Here is a 20,284-nt window from a genome sequence, read left to right on the forward strand (position 1 = left end):
GCCACCTGAACGAACCATCACATATAAAGCCCACCTACTCCCTGGAGATATCGAGTTGGAAGACTGAATGTAGAAGTCATATAGTGGGGATTGGAGCTGAGACAATGTTAAGGGAACCCCCTCTCCATCTCTGCATCCACACAAATCCTTCTAGGAATCTAGTTGAGGCCATGGTTTTGTTATAACTACACAAGTAACACCAAATAAAGCCAACAATGAAACCATCCAGCTCAGCCCGGTGAACCCACAGCACCATGAAAGACAGTGAGTGTGCTGTTGTTTCTGCAATTAAAATTTTAATCTAGAAAAATTGTACTCATGGTATATAATGATATTTTGATATACGTACACACTGTAAAATGACCACCTATCTTACCACCTCATATATAATTTGCACAATTCTTGCTTACGTTTTGGGGTAGATTCCTTCTAGTTGAGGCCATGGTTTTGACTATCTATCTGAATAACTCTCGTGTGTACGAAGTGTCCATCCCCAGTGACTTCATAGATGTTGAAAGGCTCCACAGACTGGCAAGCAGGGCGGCGGCACCAAATTCCAAGTTTTCAGAGAAAAGAATGCCAACAGGAGAAGCTTCTGGACGAGGCAAGGCAAGTAAGAAGGGCACAGAGGGAACTCTTCACCCACTTGCCACTTTAGCCTGGAGCAGTTCTAACAGGAAGAGCTACACTTGGGCCAACAGTCCCAGTGCTCACCTTTTCAGCGAAGTGCCTTCCCTTAGGTGAACTCAAGTTGTGAAACAGTATGCCCCACAGTGCCAGCTTTTGACCAAGCCAGGGCACGTGACCAGTTCTTCCAAGGTTGTTGTTGTTGTTCCTGCTGTTGCTGTTATCATCATCACCATCATCATCATCATCATCATCATCATCATCATCATCATCATTATAGTCTGATGGGTGGGTACTCTAGCTACTTGCCCTAAACAAGACCAACACAGATTCACAAGTCCAACTGGAAAGTGAGAAACATGCTTGATTGTTTTTGCTTTTTGTTTTTGTTTTTGTTTTTGTTTGTTTGTTTGTTTGTTTGTTTTTTTGCTCATGAAGAATCAGAGGACTCAGGATGACACAGAAGATGGGCTTTAAAAACCTTTCATTTACTCTTAGTGCTTGCATGTGAGCACGGCTGTACACACGTGCCGCAGCTGCATGGAGAAATCAGAGGACAGCTTTCTGGAATACGTTCTGTCCTTCCACCACGGGCTTTAGGATGTGAACTCAGGCCACCAGTTTTGTTTGTTTTTTTTTTTTGCAGCAAGCACTTTTGCCCACTGTGCCAGCCCAACATAGGGTATTTTTAGTTCTTACTTCATTATAACAAGGTATTTTTTCTCTATTATAAAAACCTAAAGCATTTCAGTTTTCATTGTTTACAAATTATAGTTTGTTTTTAAAAGAAAAATACAAGAATGAAAGTTTTCTAGATCTATGAAGAGTTCCCAAAAGTAATACCTCTCTTATTAATGTTGACAGGATCTAAAAGGGCCACAGTGAACCATATTGTTCCATTATATAACTATTACCTTATATAATGTCTTTAATCAGAGTGAAAGATAGTCATATTCTTGCTGGTTCTTAATATTTTCCCATCTCTACTCAAATTGTGAGGAAATACTAGCCACCACCTCACTTAATGGCAGCAATGTGTTAATATCGTAAAAGCTTCTAATATAAACTTTATTCTCTATTAGAAAAAATAGTAGAAAATTTAACACTTAAAACAGCCATTCTACATTGCCTGCTCTGAGGAATTTCTTCAGTTCTTATTCTTTTCCTTTCCTCCCCAGTCAACTCTAGTAAACATTACAGCCAAAGAGTTCCAAGCGAAGTGCAATGCTTTGATTCCATGTTTTAGGAATGATACGGATAAATCTGGAAACAATGGGTGGGTTGAAAAAATTCTTCATATGTCCTTTGGTATTACTATTTCCTTCAAAAATCTAAAAGGAAAACATGATTAAAATGGTTAATATTTGCATCATGGGTATTAATGTCATCTTTTTTTTTTTTTTTTTTTTTTTTTACAATTTTCAGCATATTATGAAATCACAAGCCAGATAAATGTCCTCCTAAAGATGCTCATTTCTCAATGACATGTGCCAAATTAGGAAAAATAAATAAAGCAGACATGAGCGTTTGCAAAACGATGTCTTCACTACTTCTTCGTCGTCCTGTGACACTGAAGAAGGCATTATGTTCCTTTGTACTCTGCTGCCTCATCCTCAGAGTGGCAATAATAAAAGCTTCGCCTCACACAAGTTGTACATACAGATTTGAAAGTGTGTGTAAACTCATGGCAAGGGCCTAGCAAGGGCCAAGTAGTGGATGCCAATAAGTAACTTGCTATTATTGACACTTAAAATAAATATGACCTTGCGGTTTTCTTTATTTCTCCTTTTTGATGTGTGCTTCTCCTCCCCAACTGCTTGTGTTTGTTCTCGTTTTCACCCTCAGGAAGTTCCCCGAAATTTACACAGACAGCAGAAGTGAGCCATTATTTCTTTTTAATAGCAGGGTTCCCCGGTGTGAGAACCGCTTGCTATAAAAAGATAAAACACTCTGCTGCCAGAGGGTTAAAAAATAGAAAAGGACACAAATATATTCAGTGCTGAGCATTTGATTATAATTCAGTAAATGTCAGTTCCCCTCTTGATGTTTTTTTGTTTGTTTGTTTGTTTTTTCCTACTAGTTTTAGCCCAGTTCTCATTCCTGGGTTCCTTGGCATGCTTCCTTGGCTTAGCTTCTCACAGCATTATTGAATCACCATGTGGGAGGTAGAGGGATTTAGGAATGCAATGGAGTAGCTCATTTTGTGAGCAGAGTTGTCTTCCCGGATGTTTTCTGTTTAGTAACAATGTGTCCTAAAGAAGCTTGTGGTCTTGGGCATCTGATTTGTACAAGCAGCAAGTCTATCTCTGCAGCAATGGTTTTTTTGTTTGTTTGGTTGGTTTGTTTGTTTCTGAGACAGGGTTTCTCTGTGTAGCCTTGGCTGTCCTAGACTCGCTTTGTAGACCGGGCTGGCCTTGAACTCACATCAATCTGCCTGTGTCTGCCTCTGCTGGGATTAAAGGCGTGAGCCACCATGCTTGGCCTGCAGCAATGGTTTTTGTTTGGGGGGGGGTTGTTTTGTTTTGTTTTGTTTTAATTTTTTATCATTGTAGAGAAAGTTTTTCTTCTGGATAGATACACTATCTTTCTCAGTCAGAGATAATGAAAGCCTCACAGCACTGCACCGCCTGGCATTTTGTCCTCCCTATTTCACAAGTGATTAAGTCAAAAAAAGGGATACAAATGTTCCCTCTGTTAAGACCAGCGTGCCTGTAGAACAGGGGTCTTTGAGAAGGCTCTGGGGAGTGGTTCACAATCAGCACTGGCAGACGCAAGATGCTGCCGTTTCTCACCAGGAAACACTCTCCAGACAGCCTTCCCCCTACCAACATAGCATCCTGTACCTTGTCCACCATGGAGGATTTCTGCCTGTACGGTTTCCATTCGATGCCCTCATCGCTGTACAGGATGCTGTAGCTCTTCACGTACATCTCAGAGGACAGAGACTTACAGCCCTGTGTGACAATGGCAGTTATCTTCTTCACTTCAAGCAGATCAACTTGTAACCACTGCTTGTTGTTGTTTGCCTAGGAAAGTGATAAAAACAAAACACTGAAATGGGGGAGACGTCAAGTGTTTCTTTTTGTACAAGGGAGATGTTTAGAAATGCACAAAGCTTTCTGTCTCCTCCCTTGGGAGTCACTGTTTTTTAGAAAACTTCCCTGTGGTTTCTTGCTTATTGTTATGAGGGGGGAGGGAAATTAAAGAGAGATTAATAGACTATGTATGACAGAGGAAAACAATGCTGAAGGGTAATGATTAAGAACAAAATGCCACAGCTAAACCTATTACTTTGTATGCCAACTTAAAAATTTTAATTTCTACCAATGTGTGATTATTTGCTTGCTTAGGTCCTTTGCTGTTCTGGTGTGAAGGCTTATTTAGATTTTTCCCCTGGTATTCATAACAATACAAGGTATACAGTTGACATGTAATAATTAGCCACTGGATAAATGTATAAATGAATTTTACTGTGAGCAAAATGAATAAAATTTCAAATTATTTGAAAGTATTAACTTTTTGAAAGTGCTATAATGATACTGCTTCAGGGATGTCTGATAAAGAACCAGGCATCTTCCTGAAAAAATGTCACAGTAATGTCCTACGTCCAGCCTTACAAAAGGTTTCATCGTGTTTGATGACATGCACCTGAAGAAAGGTCAGAAAGACTAATGTTTTTACCTTTGGGAGACACATCATGCCCTACTGTTCTCGTGCAACTCTGTATGAAACATAACCTGTTTCATATCCTCAAAGGCATTTGTATTCATGTGGATATATGTGTGTCTGTGTATGTGAATATATATCTACATATTTATATGATGGAGGTTATTTTTTAAAAGCAAATTGATTGAATTAAAGGATTAGAAATTTACTAACTTTGTGAGGTCCTCTGTGTGGCATTGTAGAGTGACTTAAAATCAAGGTTATATCAACGATACAGGATACAGGTGGATAATTTTTGTACATATCACATAGACACATACTCGGCAATGAATAGATTGACTGTGCACAACAGTATGTATTGGCTTTGATCTTCAGCACTTCCTTAGTATCATGTAAAGACATTTTATGCTAAGAGAAGGTTAGATCAAGCAGAATTTTCTAACTGAGAAATTCAGATTAAAATGACATTATTAAAAACTAAATGTAGCATTTCGTTTGGTAGGGTCTTAATTGCAATCCCAAAGACTAAAAGTTAACTAAATAGAAAGGATTTTTTAAAAAAAGATTATAGAATAGAGGGACGGGTGACAAGATTTACCATGTACAAGTCTAAAGGGCTGTCTGGGAAATAACTATATTTTTATTTTTTATTTATTATTTACATTTTGCATAAGGATGTAATGTAATATTATTATTTTAATTGTTTTGGCTTCTCTGGGTAATGGTTTTCTTCTGCAAAATTGCAGAATAAAATGTTTGGGCTGTTTCCCACAGAGGACGATGACTTGAGTCCTGGGAGAGAGGGATTCTAGCCAGGATTCCTCATTAGCACTAAGCTGAGTCGATTTACTCTGCTGTGCACTTAGACTTGGACAGAGATATGGACCAGATGCTTCACTATAAACTCCTGCTGCTCCAGCGTTCTGTGCTTCCATGATAGCCTAGAATGGGTTTCACAGCACAGGTCTTGGCTCCTAAGACACTATGTGGGGCTCACACATTTTTCTCTTCTTTCTAGTGGCCCCCTGTGAGATTAAAATCAGGACGTCTTCAGAGTCTAGGAATTGGGATGTATTTACATATATATATATTATTTGCATACTTACATATATTAATATATATACCTTAGAAGAAGGAGATGGGAAAAGACTAAGTAATGAACTTGGATTGCCTTGTTTGAAGGCATCATAAAATTATCACGCTATTGTGATCCACTATAAAGTGATGGATGAAATAAAAATGAATCAGTTATTAACAGCTATCCTGAAAGCAAATAACCTGAAAATGCTTAGTGGAGTAATATCAAAGGCAGCTTTCTGGAAAGTGTTTTTTTTTTTTAACTCACATCAGTGACATACTCCTGGTTTTATTTAGTTTTAAAAATAATTTTTTAAAATTTTATTTTATAGGTGGGAAGTTGTCAGATCCCAGGAGCTAGACAGTTACAGACAGTTGTGAGCTGCCATGTGGGTGGTGGGAATTGAGCCTGCGTCCTCTGGAAAAGCAGCCAGTGCTCTTATGCACAGAGCCATCTCTCCAGCCCCTGCTCCTGGTTTTATAACTGTGCCTCCTCCAACTGTCTTGAGGAAAGTCACAAAGCTCATAAAGAAAGGGTACAAAAAAGTGGCAAATTATGAGAAAATGTTATCAATTCTAATTATTTGTTTGTTATTAATGTTAAAGTGTCTCAGCCAGGAACTGGTAAGCGACTGCTGCTCTCATTCACTTACATGTTGACTTTCTTGTTGCCATGGGGAAAATGTACCGAGCACTGATTCTAAAGCAGGGGTTCTCAGCCTGTGGGTTGTGACCCGCCTCGGGGGGAGGAGCCAAACAACCCTTTCACATATCAGATATCCTGCATATCAGTTATTTACATTATTATTTATAACAGTAGCAAAGTTACAGTTATGAAGCAGCCACAAAAATAAATTTACAGTTGGGATAAGTCAGCACAACCAGAGGAACGGTATTAAAAGGGTGCAAACATCAGGAAGGTTGAGAGCCAGTGGCCTAAAATATTTGCTATCTAGCTCTTTGCAAACTGTTTGTCCTTTCCTGTTTTAAATCAAAGCTAGATCAAGACCTAACGGGAAGATGCGTGTCTTTTCTCAGAGTCATGGTTGGAGTTGAAAGCTGTTGATTCTGCAAGTCATTTAGAATCTCAGTCCTGGGACTTCAGAAGCTAAGACTCCTGCCCCCAGCTACCGTCATATCCCCTGTGGTGGTGGTATTGTTTGTTTCTGGAAAGTGAGAGAACTCCATTTAAATGGTTGCTGTCACCTTGGCTTGCCAGGCGTTCACACGGCCGTGGGCATTCAGGCGGGCACGGGAGGGTTCCCAGTAGTCTCCCCACCACGACTTTTTAAATGAAGATGCAGTGATTTGCTTGTTTTCTATCCTTCCATCTTCCAGGCCCAGCGGCATGGAGCATCCTGTCAAGAGGAAAGTGATGTGATTAATTACACAGCACGAATAGTCCCTGTGCTGCAGTTTGCAACCGAGGAGGCAAGACATAGCACTCCCAGGGAACAGCAGAACAATGGAAACAAAGAGCGCTTGTTCAATTCAAGTGCAAACATCACGCTGCTGCTACTAATATACTATTCAGTGCTCACACCCACGTCTATTTGACAGGAGCGGACACAGAGTACAGCGATACTCAATAGCTTGCCCAACACATGGCAGTCACAAGAACAGGAAACTGAACTTAGAGGCAGTACCCTACCCAATACCATATCCTAAGTACAGGCACTCTGTTCTTCATGCAACCCTCAGTCTGTGCTTTAAGGTAGATGGTGGCTCCGAACAAGCTATGTATCATCTGTGCCACAAAATGACATCTCAGTTAATAACAGGCCACATCAATAATAGTGGTCCCATTAGACTGTGGTTCCTGTTAGACTGGTGTGATATCACAGTTGCCATAAGTAACATATACCCTCTGTGGCTGTGATGGTGCCCACATATATCAACCTACTGTGCCGCTACATGTGTAGAAATAGAGTGCATACGATTACATACAATTCATAATATTCAATGAGAAGCTACAATGTAACTGCTTTGTGTGCCTACTACATTTTCATCACTACTTTTGAATGTGTGCCTTCTACTTATAAGAAATTGGCTTACTGTGAAACGGTCATGCTGTACTCACTCACTGTGTTTCCTGATTGTATCAAGAGACCACATTGAGTTTCTGGCCTGTACTGTCTAGGTTTGTGTAAACACAATCTATGATGTTTGCACGGTAACAGAACAGCCTAAAGACGCATTTCTAGGAACTGATTTCCGCATGATTACAGCAATGCATGGCTGTAAATAAAAACTAATTTCTTCCAGCAGAAGCCGCTGAGACGATGTTGTGGGCCTTGGCCGTCACCTTTCGTGTTTTCCTTTTCAATGTTTTGAATACATGTGCTCTTTGGGATTTTGCCAAGGCATAGTTAGAGCATTCTACGCAGCAAAGCTGACCTGTCAGTGCAGGGAACCTAGCCAGGCAGTGAGGCTAGCCGGCAACTTATCTCAGCATTGCATTGTTTTTCCTTGAAAGACACATTTTCTTCATGCGAGAGAGTGCCTTTTCTATGTGGAAAAAAATCCTAAAGGGAGCACGTACTGATCATTATGTGAGTGCCAAAAAGTGAAGAAAAAAAAAAAGTAATGCTTATACTATGCAGAAAAAGAATGTCTTCAGTAAGTGAACGGAATAGCATCTTACAGTTTAGGTTACTTAGACTGTGTGGTTGAACAAAGCTATCATTTATATTGTAATCATGGAAACAAAACCTCATGGCTTATGAATCTGTTTCACGGAGTAACCCTGCCTACACATTTGCCTTTTGTGTGGGCGCTTTTGTACACGGCTAGTGTCTAGGTGCTGGCGAGCATCCATTTCCGTATCTCTCATAAGTGCCGAGCGCAGCCTTGTCTGCTTTGGTAAGAAACTGATTCCGAAGCTCAGGTACTTTTTTTCAGAGGGAGTCAGGGGCTCTTTCCCCATCTCAGGAGATGATAATGCAGCTTCCAAGAGCATGACACAACACATGACTCAAGTCTTGTCACCCACTTAGTTCTTTAGCAGTCAGCTGTGGCCCGCCTCAGCCAAGCCCTGGGCCAGTTGTTTTTGTCTTTTACCCCACAATGCCTGGACGGTGATAGTATTTTATACATATGCCTGGAAGTTAAAAACAATGGAAAGCAGGCTTGGAGAGATGGCTCAGTGGTTAAGAGCACTGATTGTTCTTCCAGACGACCTGTGTTCAATTCCCAGCATCTACACGTCAGCTCATAACTGTCTGTAACTCCAGGCCCCAACATGTTCATGCGAGCAGGCAAAACCACCAGTGTGCGTAAAATAAAAATAAATAAAGTATTAAAAATATACTGGAAGCCTGTCACAGTGGTATATGCCTGTAATTCCAGCTCTTGGGGAGGCAAAGGCAGAGGCAGAGGCAGAGGCAGAAGAATCTCTGTCTACAAAGCAAGTCCAGGACAGTCAAGGCTACACAGAGAAATCCTGTCTCAAAAAAAAAAAAAAAAAAAAAAAAAAAAAAAAAAAAAGCAAAACAAAAAATTTTGGAAAGTCTTGCTTCAAAATCAGACAACAGTCAGTAGACTATTATTATGATTGTTTATTATGACCCAGATTTTATTAGGTCACAGGCCAAATAGAAGCTTGAAAAAAAGAGTACTTACGCAGAGTCCAAAACAAAACACAGAGCACACTCATGGTTTCAGAAATTGAAAACCAGGTTCCGACTCAAAACTACCCACTGATATGCCAGTGATGTGGCTCCTTCATTAAAATCTGAGTGGCCTGGGAAACTTTGAGAGTCAGGTAGCTCTCACTGAAAATGGGCTGATGGTGACAGTTCCAACCTAGACCGTTTTCTTGAATGGTCCTGATGATGCTCACAGCATCCAGACATCTTTTAGCGAGGTGCTGCCTACCTCCTGACTACTGGAACCAGGTTCCATCTCTGTTTAGATCACATCGAGAATATTTCTGATTGGAGCTTGCCTTGCAAAGATCCCCCCAGCCCGGCCCCGAGCCTGAGTCATTGAAGGTGTCTAAGAATTCTAGTCTCCCACGCTGCCCAAATCTTGAGTCTTGGAGCGTCCCTTACCATCCACTTCGCAGCCTTGCAGCTCCAGCCGAAGGGCGGGTCTGTTATAAGACTTGGTTGGATGTATCCTAATGTATCTAGCCACAATAGGAGGGTCAAACCGATTCTCTTTTATTGTAGAGGCATCTGAATTGCCATCAAAGTACTAGCGGGAAAGAAGAAAGCATTAGTAACAACTCTCTGAAAATTGGCTGAGTTTTAAAATTCTTATCTAACGAGTTGTGTAAGGTCCTAGCATGGGAACCGAACCGATAGGATTCGGTTTGGAAAAACTAAGTGTGGATACTTCTGCTAAGAGGAAGTTGGTGCCGATGCACTTTCCCCTGATCCTCCTGCTACATAGAAATCCGGGACTATAAAAAAATATGCAAATGAAGATGGAAAGGTGGCGTGGAGAAAACAGACCAGCTAAGCCTTTCCGGGGGACCAAGGGATAACACGGCTTTCTTTTTACTTCATATGTTCCAGGCTTAGAGGCGAAGAAGGCAGCGATCTCACTAGATAACTGCTATAAACCATCCAACTATCACAGGAAAACAGTCCAAGCACAGAAGCAATGGCTGCAGTGAAGGAATAGACTTGTGGGCTCCTGGGCTTAAAGCAGTACTAGAAACATCTGACGGTATTGGCGAAGGCTAAGGTAGGAGGAGCTTAGGAGGACTTCTACTAAGGATCCCTCAGCGACGTCAGGAGACAGTGTAGACCTCTACTTCTACGTAACAGCAGCCCGAGAAACGAGGCCTCGTCAGGTGCCCGGTGAGAACCCGGACTCTGACCTGCACCTGGCAGGCACCAGGCTGTGCCTCACCTCCCTTTCCCTCACAGAAAAGTATCAGGAAACGCCCAGCTAGAACAGAAGCCGAGAGGAGGCATCAGCAAGACTGAGCACAATTGAACAGTAGAAAGAAATCAGTAAAGAAGCCAGCACTTGGAGAAGACGAAAGACGAACTGACAGATCCACAGCAGGCCTGGCCCAAAGGCAGAAGAAGAGAAAACTTATGATTTCAGAGATGAAATAGGCAGTGTGGCTGCAGACCCTGCAGACAGCAGGAGAGTATCAGAGGACAAGCGAGACTGGACTCTACACACATGGCCAGCAGGAATAGAGAATTCATATTTTAAACGCCACACAAAGGATCACAACTCACCTAATATAAATATAAATATAAATTGACTATTCAAATGACCTTCAAACATAAACTATAAATAGACGCAGCCTCAAGGTGGTTGGTGTACTCATGGCAGACACGCTCTCTGCACTTGGACATGTGTCTTTGGAAATGAGGGAGCTATCCAGGAACTGTGACCAGGCTCATGGGGCACCAGGCAGAAGTCTATCAGTCCTCAGGCATGCCCTCTAAGACAGCCTGAGACTCAAGTCCCTCAGAGCATCACTGGGTAATCACACTCGCCATACATTAAGGTAAGTGAGATGAAGAACAAAATAAAATATGATAGTAAAGTCAAAAGTCCTCTGCGGGCAGTCTCTAGCATGGGTCCTGTGTTGAACATGGGTGGACGCTCTGCTATATACTATCTGGCAATCTGTTTCAGAGGGGTGCTTGGTTAAATGCACCCTCTCAAGTTCTGTGGCGATTTGAAGTTTTAGTGGCTCCACGTATCGTTTTAATTTGTAATATACAGCTCATCATAATATTAGCATTTTTTGCTCCCTAGGATGCTTAAAAAAAAACCCATTCATATTTCTAACTCCCTGAAACGTAATTTTAAAGGATACTACAATGGGCACCACAGGGTAAGTCTTGAGATTAAGCTAGAAACACGTGCTCAAACCATCGCATTCTTCATGCTGTTCCCTCTGAAGATCTGCCAGTTGTTTTGGTCGGAGCTGTAAGCCACTTGGAATTCCGTGATAAAGCAGGACTTCAGGTAGTGTTTAGCGCCTTGGGTCTGTATCCCGGTGACCACAACTTCTTTCTGCATATCCACCTGCAGTACAGCCAGTAAACAGAACCATCCTTGTTAGTGAGTCACACCTTACCATAGCTCAGGGTATAATCAGCTTTCTTTAGCGCTGGACGATGCCCAAGATCTTAGCAAGCTCATAAAATGGCAAGGTACGGTCTGTAGTTGAGCAAAGGACACCTGACTTGAGTGTCGGTTCAGGTACTGGCCAGCTGTGCTTTATTTTGGGAAAACAGTTAACATGTTTGTCTGGTTTTTCTTCTTCTTCTTAGATTGAAAATTACTAGAGCCACTTCTCAGGGTGAGTTATGGAGAAGCAGACAGCTGAGGGCAGTCTCTGCCACCACTTGCTGCTATTTCCTTTAATGCCATTTCAAGAATCTACCAAATCCACTGCCAGTTTTTTTCATAAAATTATCAGGTTAGTAGTAAGACATACCTGGATCCAAGTTTTAAGAGGAAATTCTAATGCAGATTTTTCTATACTCCAAGCATTATATGAACCACCATTGTTTAACCGGGCTAATTTGGGCTCCCAATAACCTAAATTCAAAAGGAAAAAAAATCGAATTTATTTATGTTTGAGAGACGGTCTTTATATAGCCCAGGCTAAACTAGATCCCACAATCTTTCTGTGACAACCATGTACTACCACATCTGGCTTGAAGTGCTCTTTTTTAAAAAGAAAAAAAAAAAAAAGAAGAAAAGAAAAGAAAACTACCAATTTCTCAAGTAAGTTTAATCCAGCAGAGACCACAGATCCTTGGAGGGTCTGTGCTACAGTTAGGAGACCAGGCAGGTGCCATGGGCATTGGCTGCTTAACCAGCCCTTAATGATGAAACCTTGGCTTCAGGCCATGTTCAGTCAGCTGTAAACCATCATCCGCCCTTTCTTGCACACAGGTCATGCTTGTTTTTTCTTGCTTACGTTGACATAGCTACTGCCTACCAGTCAGGATGATTTGGTAGAGACATGCGGGGAGTCTCATTATTCTCTGACGATGGCCTCTAGATCTTAGGAAGGTATTTGAAAATGAATAAATTTTTTGGGCAATGAATACATTTAAGAGAGGTTTTGAGCATAGCATTTCTTGACTAGATGAATGGCTGGCATAAACATTGGGACCATCCTTCCTGGACAACGGAGCTCTGTGAATGTGCCTGAAGGTTCCGTGTGTGAACCAATCTAGGCAAGATAAATGGCATTTGGAAAATTATTACAAGGTCGTAAGATTAAGCTGTTTACTTCCTGCCAAGTCCCTGTAGAGCTACTGGGCTGCCTAGGTAGAGATATCAGCAAAGCTGAGTTCTTGGTTTTTCCTAAAAAAAAAAGACCCTTTGGCGCCAACACACATCAAAAGAAGTGGAAATGATAAGTTTGTTCATAGGATTTTAGCTCCTGAAATATTTCTTCTTCCTCTACCTGAGGAGCACCACAAACAGAGCTGGTTTTTTTTGTTTTGTTTTGTTTGTTTGTTTTGTTTTGTTTTGTTTTTGTTTTTTGTTTTGTTGTTGTTGTTGTTTTTAAGCTATGGCAGATGAAAGCCTGGAGAAAGGAACTGGCCCATGCATGGGTCACTGTGTTTGGCTTCATCAGCTGCACACTGCACGACTCTACGTAGGCATCACTAGTCACAGGCTATGATGTCATTACTTACTCAGATGTTCCGAAGCCTTGATCTGTGAATCAGATATGCTACCAGTGCTTAGTCCCATTGGCATCTTGCACTCTATGAGAGACAGAAACAAAAATAAATACTTTTTGTTTGGAAAATACATATAAGCAAGTAAAACCTCTATGGCTATTGATTGCTTTCATTCACCTTTCACCACAATGACTTCCGTATGCCTGGTTAGAAAGTGACAAGGCTGGTGCTTCCTGAAATAGTAACTACTACAGAAGAAAACAACTGGAGTCTTGTTTTTTTGTTTTTCAAGACAAGGTTTCTCTATGCAGGCTTGGCTGTCCTAGACTCACTTTGTAGACCAGGCTGGCCTTGAACTCACAGCGATCCACTTGCCTCTGCCTCGTAAGTGCTGGAATCTTACAAATAGTTTTAAGCTGATTTTCATCTGGTTGGATTTTCAAACAAAGTACTTATATTAAGTACTATTAACTGTAAGACTGCACTCTTGGCTACTGACCTTGAGAGTACAAGATTATTTATATTTTACACAAGGAAGGCGATACCTGGGTGGGAACACAGTGTTGAATAGATGATTGACAGATTACTATCTATTACTGCAGAACTCTGTTCACTCTTTTGATCTACCCTAGAAACCTAGAGAGTTTCTTATGTATATTTTCCCATGGATCACAAGTCAGGAGGAGGACACTTTTGTTGTTGTTTGTTTTGTTTTTTGAGACAGGGTTTCTCTGTGTGTAGCCTTGGCTGTTCTGGACTCACTTTGTAGACCAGGCTGGCCTCGAAATCACAACAATCCATCTGCCTCTGCCTGCTGAATGCTGGTATTAAAGGTGTGCACCACCATTGGTCCCCCAGTCGTGGCATACTTGACCCATTTGTTAGGATGCTATAGATAATTCTTATGTTTTTAATGGCCAGGGCGGGGGCGGGGGGAAGCCCATTTTGACATTTGACAACAGAATGGTGAGGACCAGACAGTTGCCATCCGCAAGTTGGAAATAGTCTATTATCAGGCGCTCCCTCTCCAACAACTACGGCATGAGTGATACCCGCCCTGACCAGCAACTATGACATGACTGATACCTTTGTCTATGATGAGAAATGGTGTCTGCATGCCGGCGATCTGGTTCTCTCCAACCTCTGTGTCCAAGAGCCACCAGCCAGGCTTTGACGCCTTCATTTCAAGAGTTTTAAACGAACCTAAGACAGAGAGTGAGGGACAAAAGTACAAACTCAGTGATTAACAAGTTAATGTTGTGGTGCAGCTAAGGATCCTGAAGTCCCTGTATCACAGGAAGCTGCAGAGGAGACTTTAAAAGTGACTCATTCCTCTTGAGGCCATTGCAGATGAAAGTGAATCCAATATCAGCCACAACACCAGCACCCGCAAATTACCAAAACTAAGTGTGCGGAGGGACTCAGTCAGAAGAGTGCTTGCCTAGATTTCACAAAGCCTTGCGTTTGACCAAGAACCCTATACACTGGGCGCCTCCGAGCATGCCTCTAACCAAAGCACTCAGAAGTGGGAGGCAGGAGGATCAGGAGGTCAAGGCCGTCTGTCACTGAGTGGGTATACACAAGACTATTTTGAGCAAACAAACCATTGAACAGACAAGTAACACAAATGTGGCTCAAAATAAATCACTCAGACATGAAAAATAAAATACGAGCCTGACCCAAAGGCGTCTTCATTTATCTAAATATACTGTTACAAGTATACACTTTCAAGTTTCAAGATGACTTTGAATGACTCATTACCCAGCTTTATAGCTCTACAGCTTATTTTTTTATAGTTTACATATACAAATATTGTCTACTTCATATATATATATGGAATAAAATATCATTTCCCTTATGGTTTCAAATTCTTTTGCGAGTGTACCGACTTGGATAAAAACGTACATGAATTGTTTCACAAAAATGAAAAGGTTTCCAAAGCTTTCGTTCATTCTTGCTGGTACTTGGTGTCTACTCTGACAATTGACCCTATACTTAGATTCTGTTGACTATAATTTATGACCATGAGCCTGATTGTGAGTAAAAATTAACAGCTGATATCTATTCATCTCAAACTCGGTTAGCAAGGTCTCTCATGTTCTTTTCTGAAATGTTTTATTTGGGTTTGAAGACTTATGTGGGCTGCTCAACCTTTGCTTCTTAGGCCATCTCAGGTGCTCACACAAAGGACCACTCATTAGCTAACACTTGGTGAAAACATGGGCTGTATCTGGCCTGGTCTATCCTCTCTCTCTGAAGTCAAAGCATCATTTTCTACATCTCTCATGAAGAAGCCATTTCTCCCTCTCCTTTGTAAAACAGACCCATCTGGACCACCATGTCCATATATGAGACCAATTCACACAACGACTTCCTCACCCCAACTCCTGTGAAGAGACTGCCTCTCACTAGTTCCTCAGGCCTTAGAAGAGCTGCAGAACCCTGGGTCTCCTCCACAAAATCTATGCCCATTCCAAGTCTCAGAGACGAAAGTCTCAGTAGGCGCACATCCTAACTAGTGTCCTGGGTCTTCAGTGGCATCTCGCCCTCATAGCTCCTTTCACTAGCAGATCTCCCTGCAAACAACTCAGTGACAGGACAAAATCCTCCCCGATGAGTACAGCTTGTCTAGATCTGCATGAATCAGCACGTTTTCACACGAAAAGCTCTAACTGCCTCGGTTAGCTTTTCCAACCACCAAATGATCTTGTTCTCCAAACAGAGGCATGGATCTGGTCAGCACTATGATCCCCAGAGTCAGTTACTCAGAAAGCTCAGAGGGAAGGTTTCAGAAGTGGAATTCAAGAATCCAGAAAAGCCCAATTCATGTTTCTAATCAACCTCCCAACTGCAATGGTTTCTCTTTTCCTGTGCCTTGGTGACTTATTTTTGTCATGTACCGAGATCGGATTCTTATGACACACTGACACCCAGGAGAAACTGCACAAGACACAGAATCTCTGAAAAACCAAGTGGGGTCACAAGTCTGTCCTGTGAGATGGGAAACCTGTTGTGTGCTTGGTATACAGCATGGAAACAGCTTTGTCTTGGGATCTAGATCTGAATCATCTCATCTGATTCCCTAAATAGTAGAGGTCCAAGGAGAGAAAGAGAGGCAGTTATGGGTGCCCCGTCTTGCTATTTCTTAGCAGGGCCATCTTCCCTTGCAAAGATCTTTACCAGGCAGAAGGGGCCAGACCCCTAACTGGTGCTGTTTGGTGCTATTATCCAGCAGGGTCTGGCCATGGAAGTGAACCACATGAATATCCTGGGAGCCGCCCATGTTCAGCAGGTGTAGCCTCACCCACTCTTGCTCATACATTCTCAGGCCAGGCAGGTTGTAGATCATCCCATTAATGGCTGAAAGGAAAGAGAGTTGTAATCAATTAAAAACTTGTATACACAAGGAAGAGCCAGGTATGCTGCCCACTCACCACCTGTCTTCCTCAGTACTGGGCATCCCTAGGCCTACCCAGGTATAGAAAGGGCCCTTGGCGGGTTGGCTTCATAGAAACAATAAGGGACTGATGCAGAACTTCCAAATTCTTGGGAGATGTCACAAACACCTACAAAGGTGTGGATCAGCTCCATTTCAAAACAGTTTTCCTCTCTTTCCCCCAGATTTTGTCCCACTCCTGCTTAAGGGTTTACCCATTTGTCCTTCACATTGATAGAATAAATGTCCCTTTGCTATAGAAAAATGGAAAAGGGAAGATAATACAGTGCCCAAGTGTGACATAAATAACAGGCTCGTGTGTCATACTGTCCTTCTTGTGGTTGCTCCTCTACTCATCTCTCCGCTTAGAGTCTACCATTGCCATGTTGTGTCTACCTTCCCATTAGTGAATGGATTCTTTTGTTTGTCTGTCTGTTTTGTCTTGAGGTGGCATCTTGCTATACAGCCCAGGCCAGGCTGGAACTCACTCTTTATCCCAAGGTGACCTTGAACATACCGTCTTCCTGTCTCATCCTTGGGCACACTACCACTGTGTGTGAGAGTGTATGTGTATGTGTGTGTATGTGTGTGTGTGTGTGTGGTGTATCTGTGTGTCTGTGCATGTGTTTAAAACAGTTGATAACTGTATTCACCTTAAAAACATAATGCAAAAAGGTTAATGATAAAGCTTGGCGCTACCAAATACTTCCCTGAAACAGAAGCAAGGGCAGAATTCTCCTCTTCAAGGGGTTGCTGTAGGATTTTGGAAACCAGTGAAGAAAACTTTAGGAGGGGAAGGAGTTGAAAGTACTTGGGCACTTGTGAAATCATCCTGAGGATGGAACACCTCCACACATATCTGAACACCAGCTCTCTGCCCGTGCTTCAGTTTCTGTTAAAGAAGTAGATGGCGCAAGAGGGAAGGGCACAGGGGGTGCTCACTGTGGAATAGGGAAGGAAGGGCACAAGGGGTGCTCACTGTGGAAAAAGGAAGGGCACAGGGGGTGCTCACTGTGGGAGAAGGAAGGGCACAGGGGGTGCTCACTGTGGAAGCATTGTTCTGCGGCTGCACCAGGATGTGGGAGTGAGGACTTTCAACACTGGTACTCAATGATCATTTGTTACAGGGAGCTGAGCAGTGACGAGGTTAGCTCATTCATTCACCACTTCATACACATCCTGAGCACATGCTTTAGGAGCCAGGCACCACACTAGGGCCTGGGGACCCCTCCCATAAAATACTAAATGTTGGGATGGCCAAATGTCCACGGAGCGGGCAGCGACGTATTTAGTAGTGAAGCTATACTAAATGCATTTGGCTTTTTGAAGAAACCAGGAAGTGTTTTGAGGAGGGCACTCCTCAAGCAAAGGGCACAGCCAAGAGACAAGCCTGTTTGACTCTGCAGCCTGTGTACTGTTCTTGCTAGGCTAAGGGGATTTCTAAAGGGTGTTACTTCCTGTTCCTGGGAGCAAGCTCCAGGAATGAGAGGCTGAGGCGAGAGAGGGGAAAGTAGGGAAAGGAAGGGAGGGGGAGCTCTGTTTGCAGTCTGTCTGACAGTTGTCTGAATCAACTGTACTCTATGTAACATTTTTTTACACATTTAAATTTCTGAATCTTTAAATGCTTTTATGAAGGACAGATTCCATCCTTACCAGGTAGAATATTTACAACAAATTTTAAATCGTTGTTTGCATACTTGTATCACAAAATATTTTTCCAGGTGATGTTATTGAACTTCTAGAAGTAAGGTCAAATAAGGAAGAAGTGTGTCTTGTGTGTGTCTATGTAACAAGGAGGACTAAATCTACCTAGTCTCGATGGCTGGCAAGAGGTGGCATGTAACAGCACATTATAAAAATATCTTGAGCTATAATATTTATTCATTTATTTTATTTATTCTTTGAGACAAGGTCTCACTGTGCAGCTCAGGCTTGTGTCCACCTTTTAGTCCTCCTGCCTCAGCCTCCATAGTGCGAGGATTTCAGGCGTGTGCAACTTTCTCCGCCCCCGGAATTCTGACAGATTCAGTAGCTAAAGCAAAGGTCCTCGGAGACAGAAGTGTCAGAACGGCCACCTCCACTTCCAGTGCTGAAGACCTGTAATCTGTGTGTGGAGGCTAGACGGCGCCTGTGGGAACCTCTTCTTTCCACCCACCATGCAGGTTTGAGGGAGTGGTCCTCAAGTGCTCTTACCTGCTGAGCCACCTTCCTGCACATCGGTCTTTATTTTCTTCTCGTTTCTAATTACCATCGTTGTTTTGCCTGTGCACTACACCGTTGATTCTGCCTTTTTCTAAAACTGTTTTGTAATTTATCTGCCAACTTATAGGCCATGTTCCTTAAGGGACCTCAGAACGGAGATGCTTTCCCCAGTGCGACCTCCTAAGTGTGGGCTGTCTTGCCAGTATCTGGTCACCTGACTGCTTAGCAGTTGCTGAGACATGGAACTGCTAGAGCCACTGTGATGTCAGAAGAGACACGTGCATGGGCATTTCTTAGTGTAAAACCTCACTATTTTAGGTGACGAGAAGCAGGGTCATTAGTGTCATAAAAAACAGAGTGATTCCATGCCCAGTCCAATGTACGCTGTACCCAGATGGGTATGTGCTGTCCTGCAAGCTCTCTGTCCTGCAGGCTCTCTATGCTCTTTAGTTGTTTCCTACCAGCAGATCCTTTCCCTAGGATGCTGAGGAGCCAGGCTTAGTTGAGGTCCTGACTCCTCAGGAACACCTAAGGGCTAATCACGTGAAGGCTTAAGGGCAGGAACCACTGTGACCTGCTACCGCGTAAATAGAGTAGATCAAAGATAGTGGAAAAATACCGTAAAACTCATGGGAAACTTTCATTTCTGGAGATTCGATTCTCCATGACCTTTTGGACTTTTCATAGTACCAGCTCTTCTTTTCATCAAAGACCATAAAGAGTAAGACAAATTCTCTCATGTCCATAGGCAGGTTGCTCTCCCTGTGAAGTGTGCCTTTCCGGCAGATCAGAAGAGGACCGATCAAGCCCGAGTGGATGTCTCTCTCCTGGAGGACAAGAAAAGCAAATTGCAAACACTTTCCTTTCACTGAGATTCCCCCACCCCACCCCCACCTCTTCTGACAATCACAGCTCTTGCAGAAAAGAAAATCTTATCTTAGAGGCTCTAAACTTGAAGATCGGTAATGAATAAGCCTGGGAGGTTATCCGTTATCTGAATAATAAAAATAAAATTGACAACCAAAAAGATGTCATTTATTGAGCACCTACAGTGTGTTAAAGACTTTGCCTGTAGTATCTAATCCTGACAACTATCCTAAATGGCAAACATAAGAATATTCACTGAATGTGTGTCTACTAATCTCTCTCTTTCTCCCCCTACCTCTCTCTCCCTCCTCCTCTCTCTCCCTCCCTATTTTGGTACTGGGAACTGAACTGATTTCCACCCCCAGCCTCTTTCTAATTTTTAAAGATACGATCTCACTAAATTGCTCACACCATCCCTGAACACTCTCTGAGCCAGTTCCACAGCCTCCTGCGTGGGGGGAACCACAGATCGTTGCCACCATGCACAGCTCCTTCTTGGTTTTGTCTGTCTGTCTGGTTTTAAATTTTAGTACCCCAGGTTAAAAGAGGGGGGTGGGGCAAGTTGTTTTCCTAGTGCCCCCGCAGCATCAGAATGCTTACATCTAAGCCTAGAAGCACGTGCAGGCAGCAGGTCTGGGGTGGGATGATGCTCAATGGTAGAGTATCTGCTGAGCATCTTGAGGCCTTGGGTTTGGTGCTCAGCATTGGGAAAAAAACCACTAAACACCAACAAATAAGTAAGAAACTGAATCTGCACTCTTTCTATTACCCAAAAAAATGAAGC

At 42.5% G+C, this 20,284-nt stretch overlaps 1 protein-coding gene across 2 annotated transcripts in view; it reads right to left on the bottom strand.

Moving 5' to 3' along the window:
- Positions 1-274: 274 nt before the first annotated feature.
- Positions 275-20,284, bottom strand: part of F5 (coagulation factor V) — a 69,387-nt gene continuing 49,377 nt past the window's right edge. For both annotated transcript variants that reach the window (XM_084773989.1, XM_084773988.1), the window contains 10 exons: positions 19,253-19,460; positions 16,176-16,355; positions 14,082-14,198; positions 13,008-13,079; positions 11,789-11,892; positions 11,218-11,373; positions 9,423-9,567; positions 6,577-6,728; positions 3,471-3,653; positions 275-1,958 (listed from right to left, as the gene is read on the bottom strand). In XM_084773989.1, the coding sequence (XP_084630115.1) occupies positions 1,812-1,958; positions 3,471-3,653; positions 6,577-6,728; positions 9,423-9,567; positions 11,218-11,373; positions 11,789-11,892; positions 13,008-13,079; positions 14,082-14,198; positions 16,176-16,355; positions 19,253-19,460 (1,464 nt within the window). In that variant the 3' untranslated portion in view covers positions 275-1,811. The remainder of the gene's footprint in view (positions 1,959-3,470; positions 3,654-6,576; positions 6,729-9,422; positions 9,568-11,217; positions 11,374-11,788; positions 11,893-13,007; positions 13,080-14,081; positions 14,199-16,175; positions 16,356-19,252; positions 19,461-20,284) is intronic.

The sequence above is a fragment of the Acomys minous genome, assembly GCF_964271855.1.
Source record: "Acomys minous genome assembly, chromosome: 1".
Taxonomy (NCBI): domain Eukaryota; kingdom Metazoa; phylum Chordata; class Mammalia; order Rodentia; family Muridae; genus Acomys; species Acomys minous.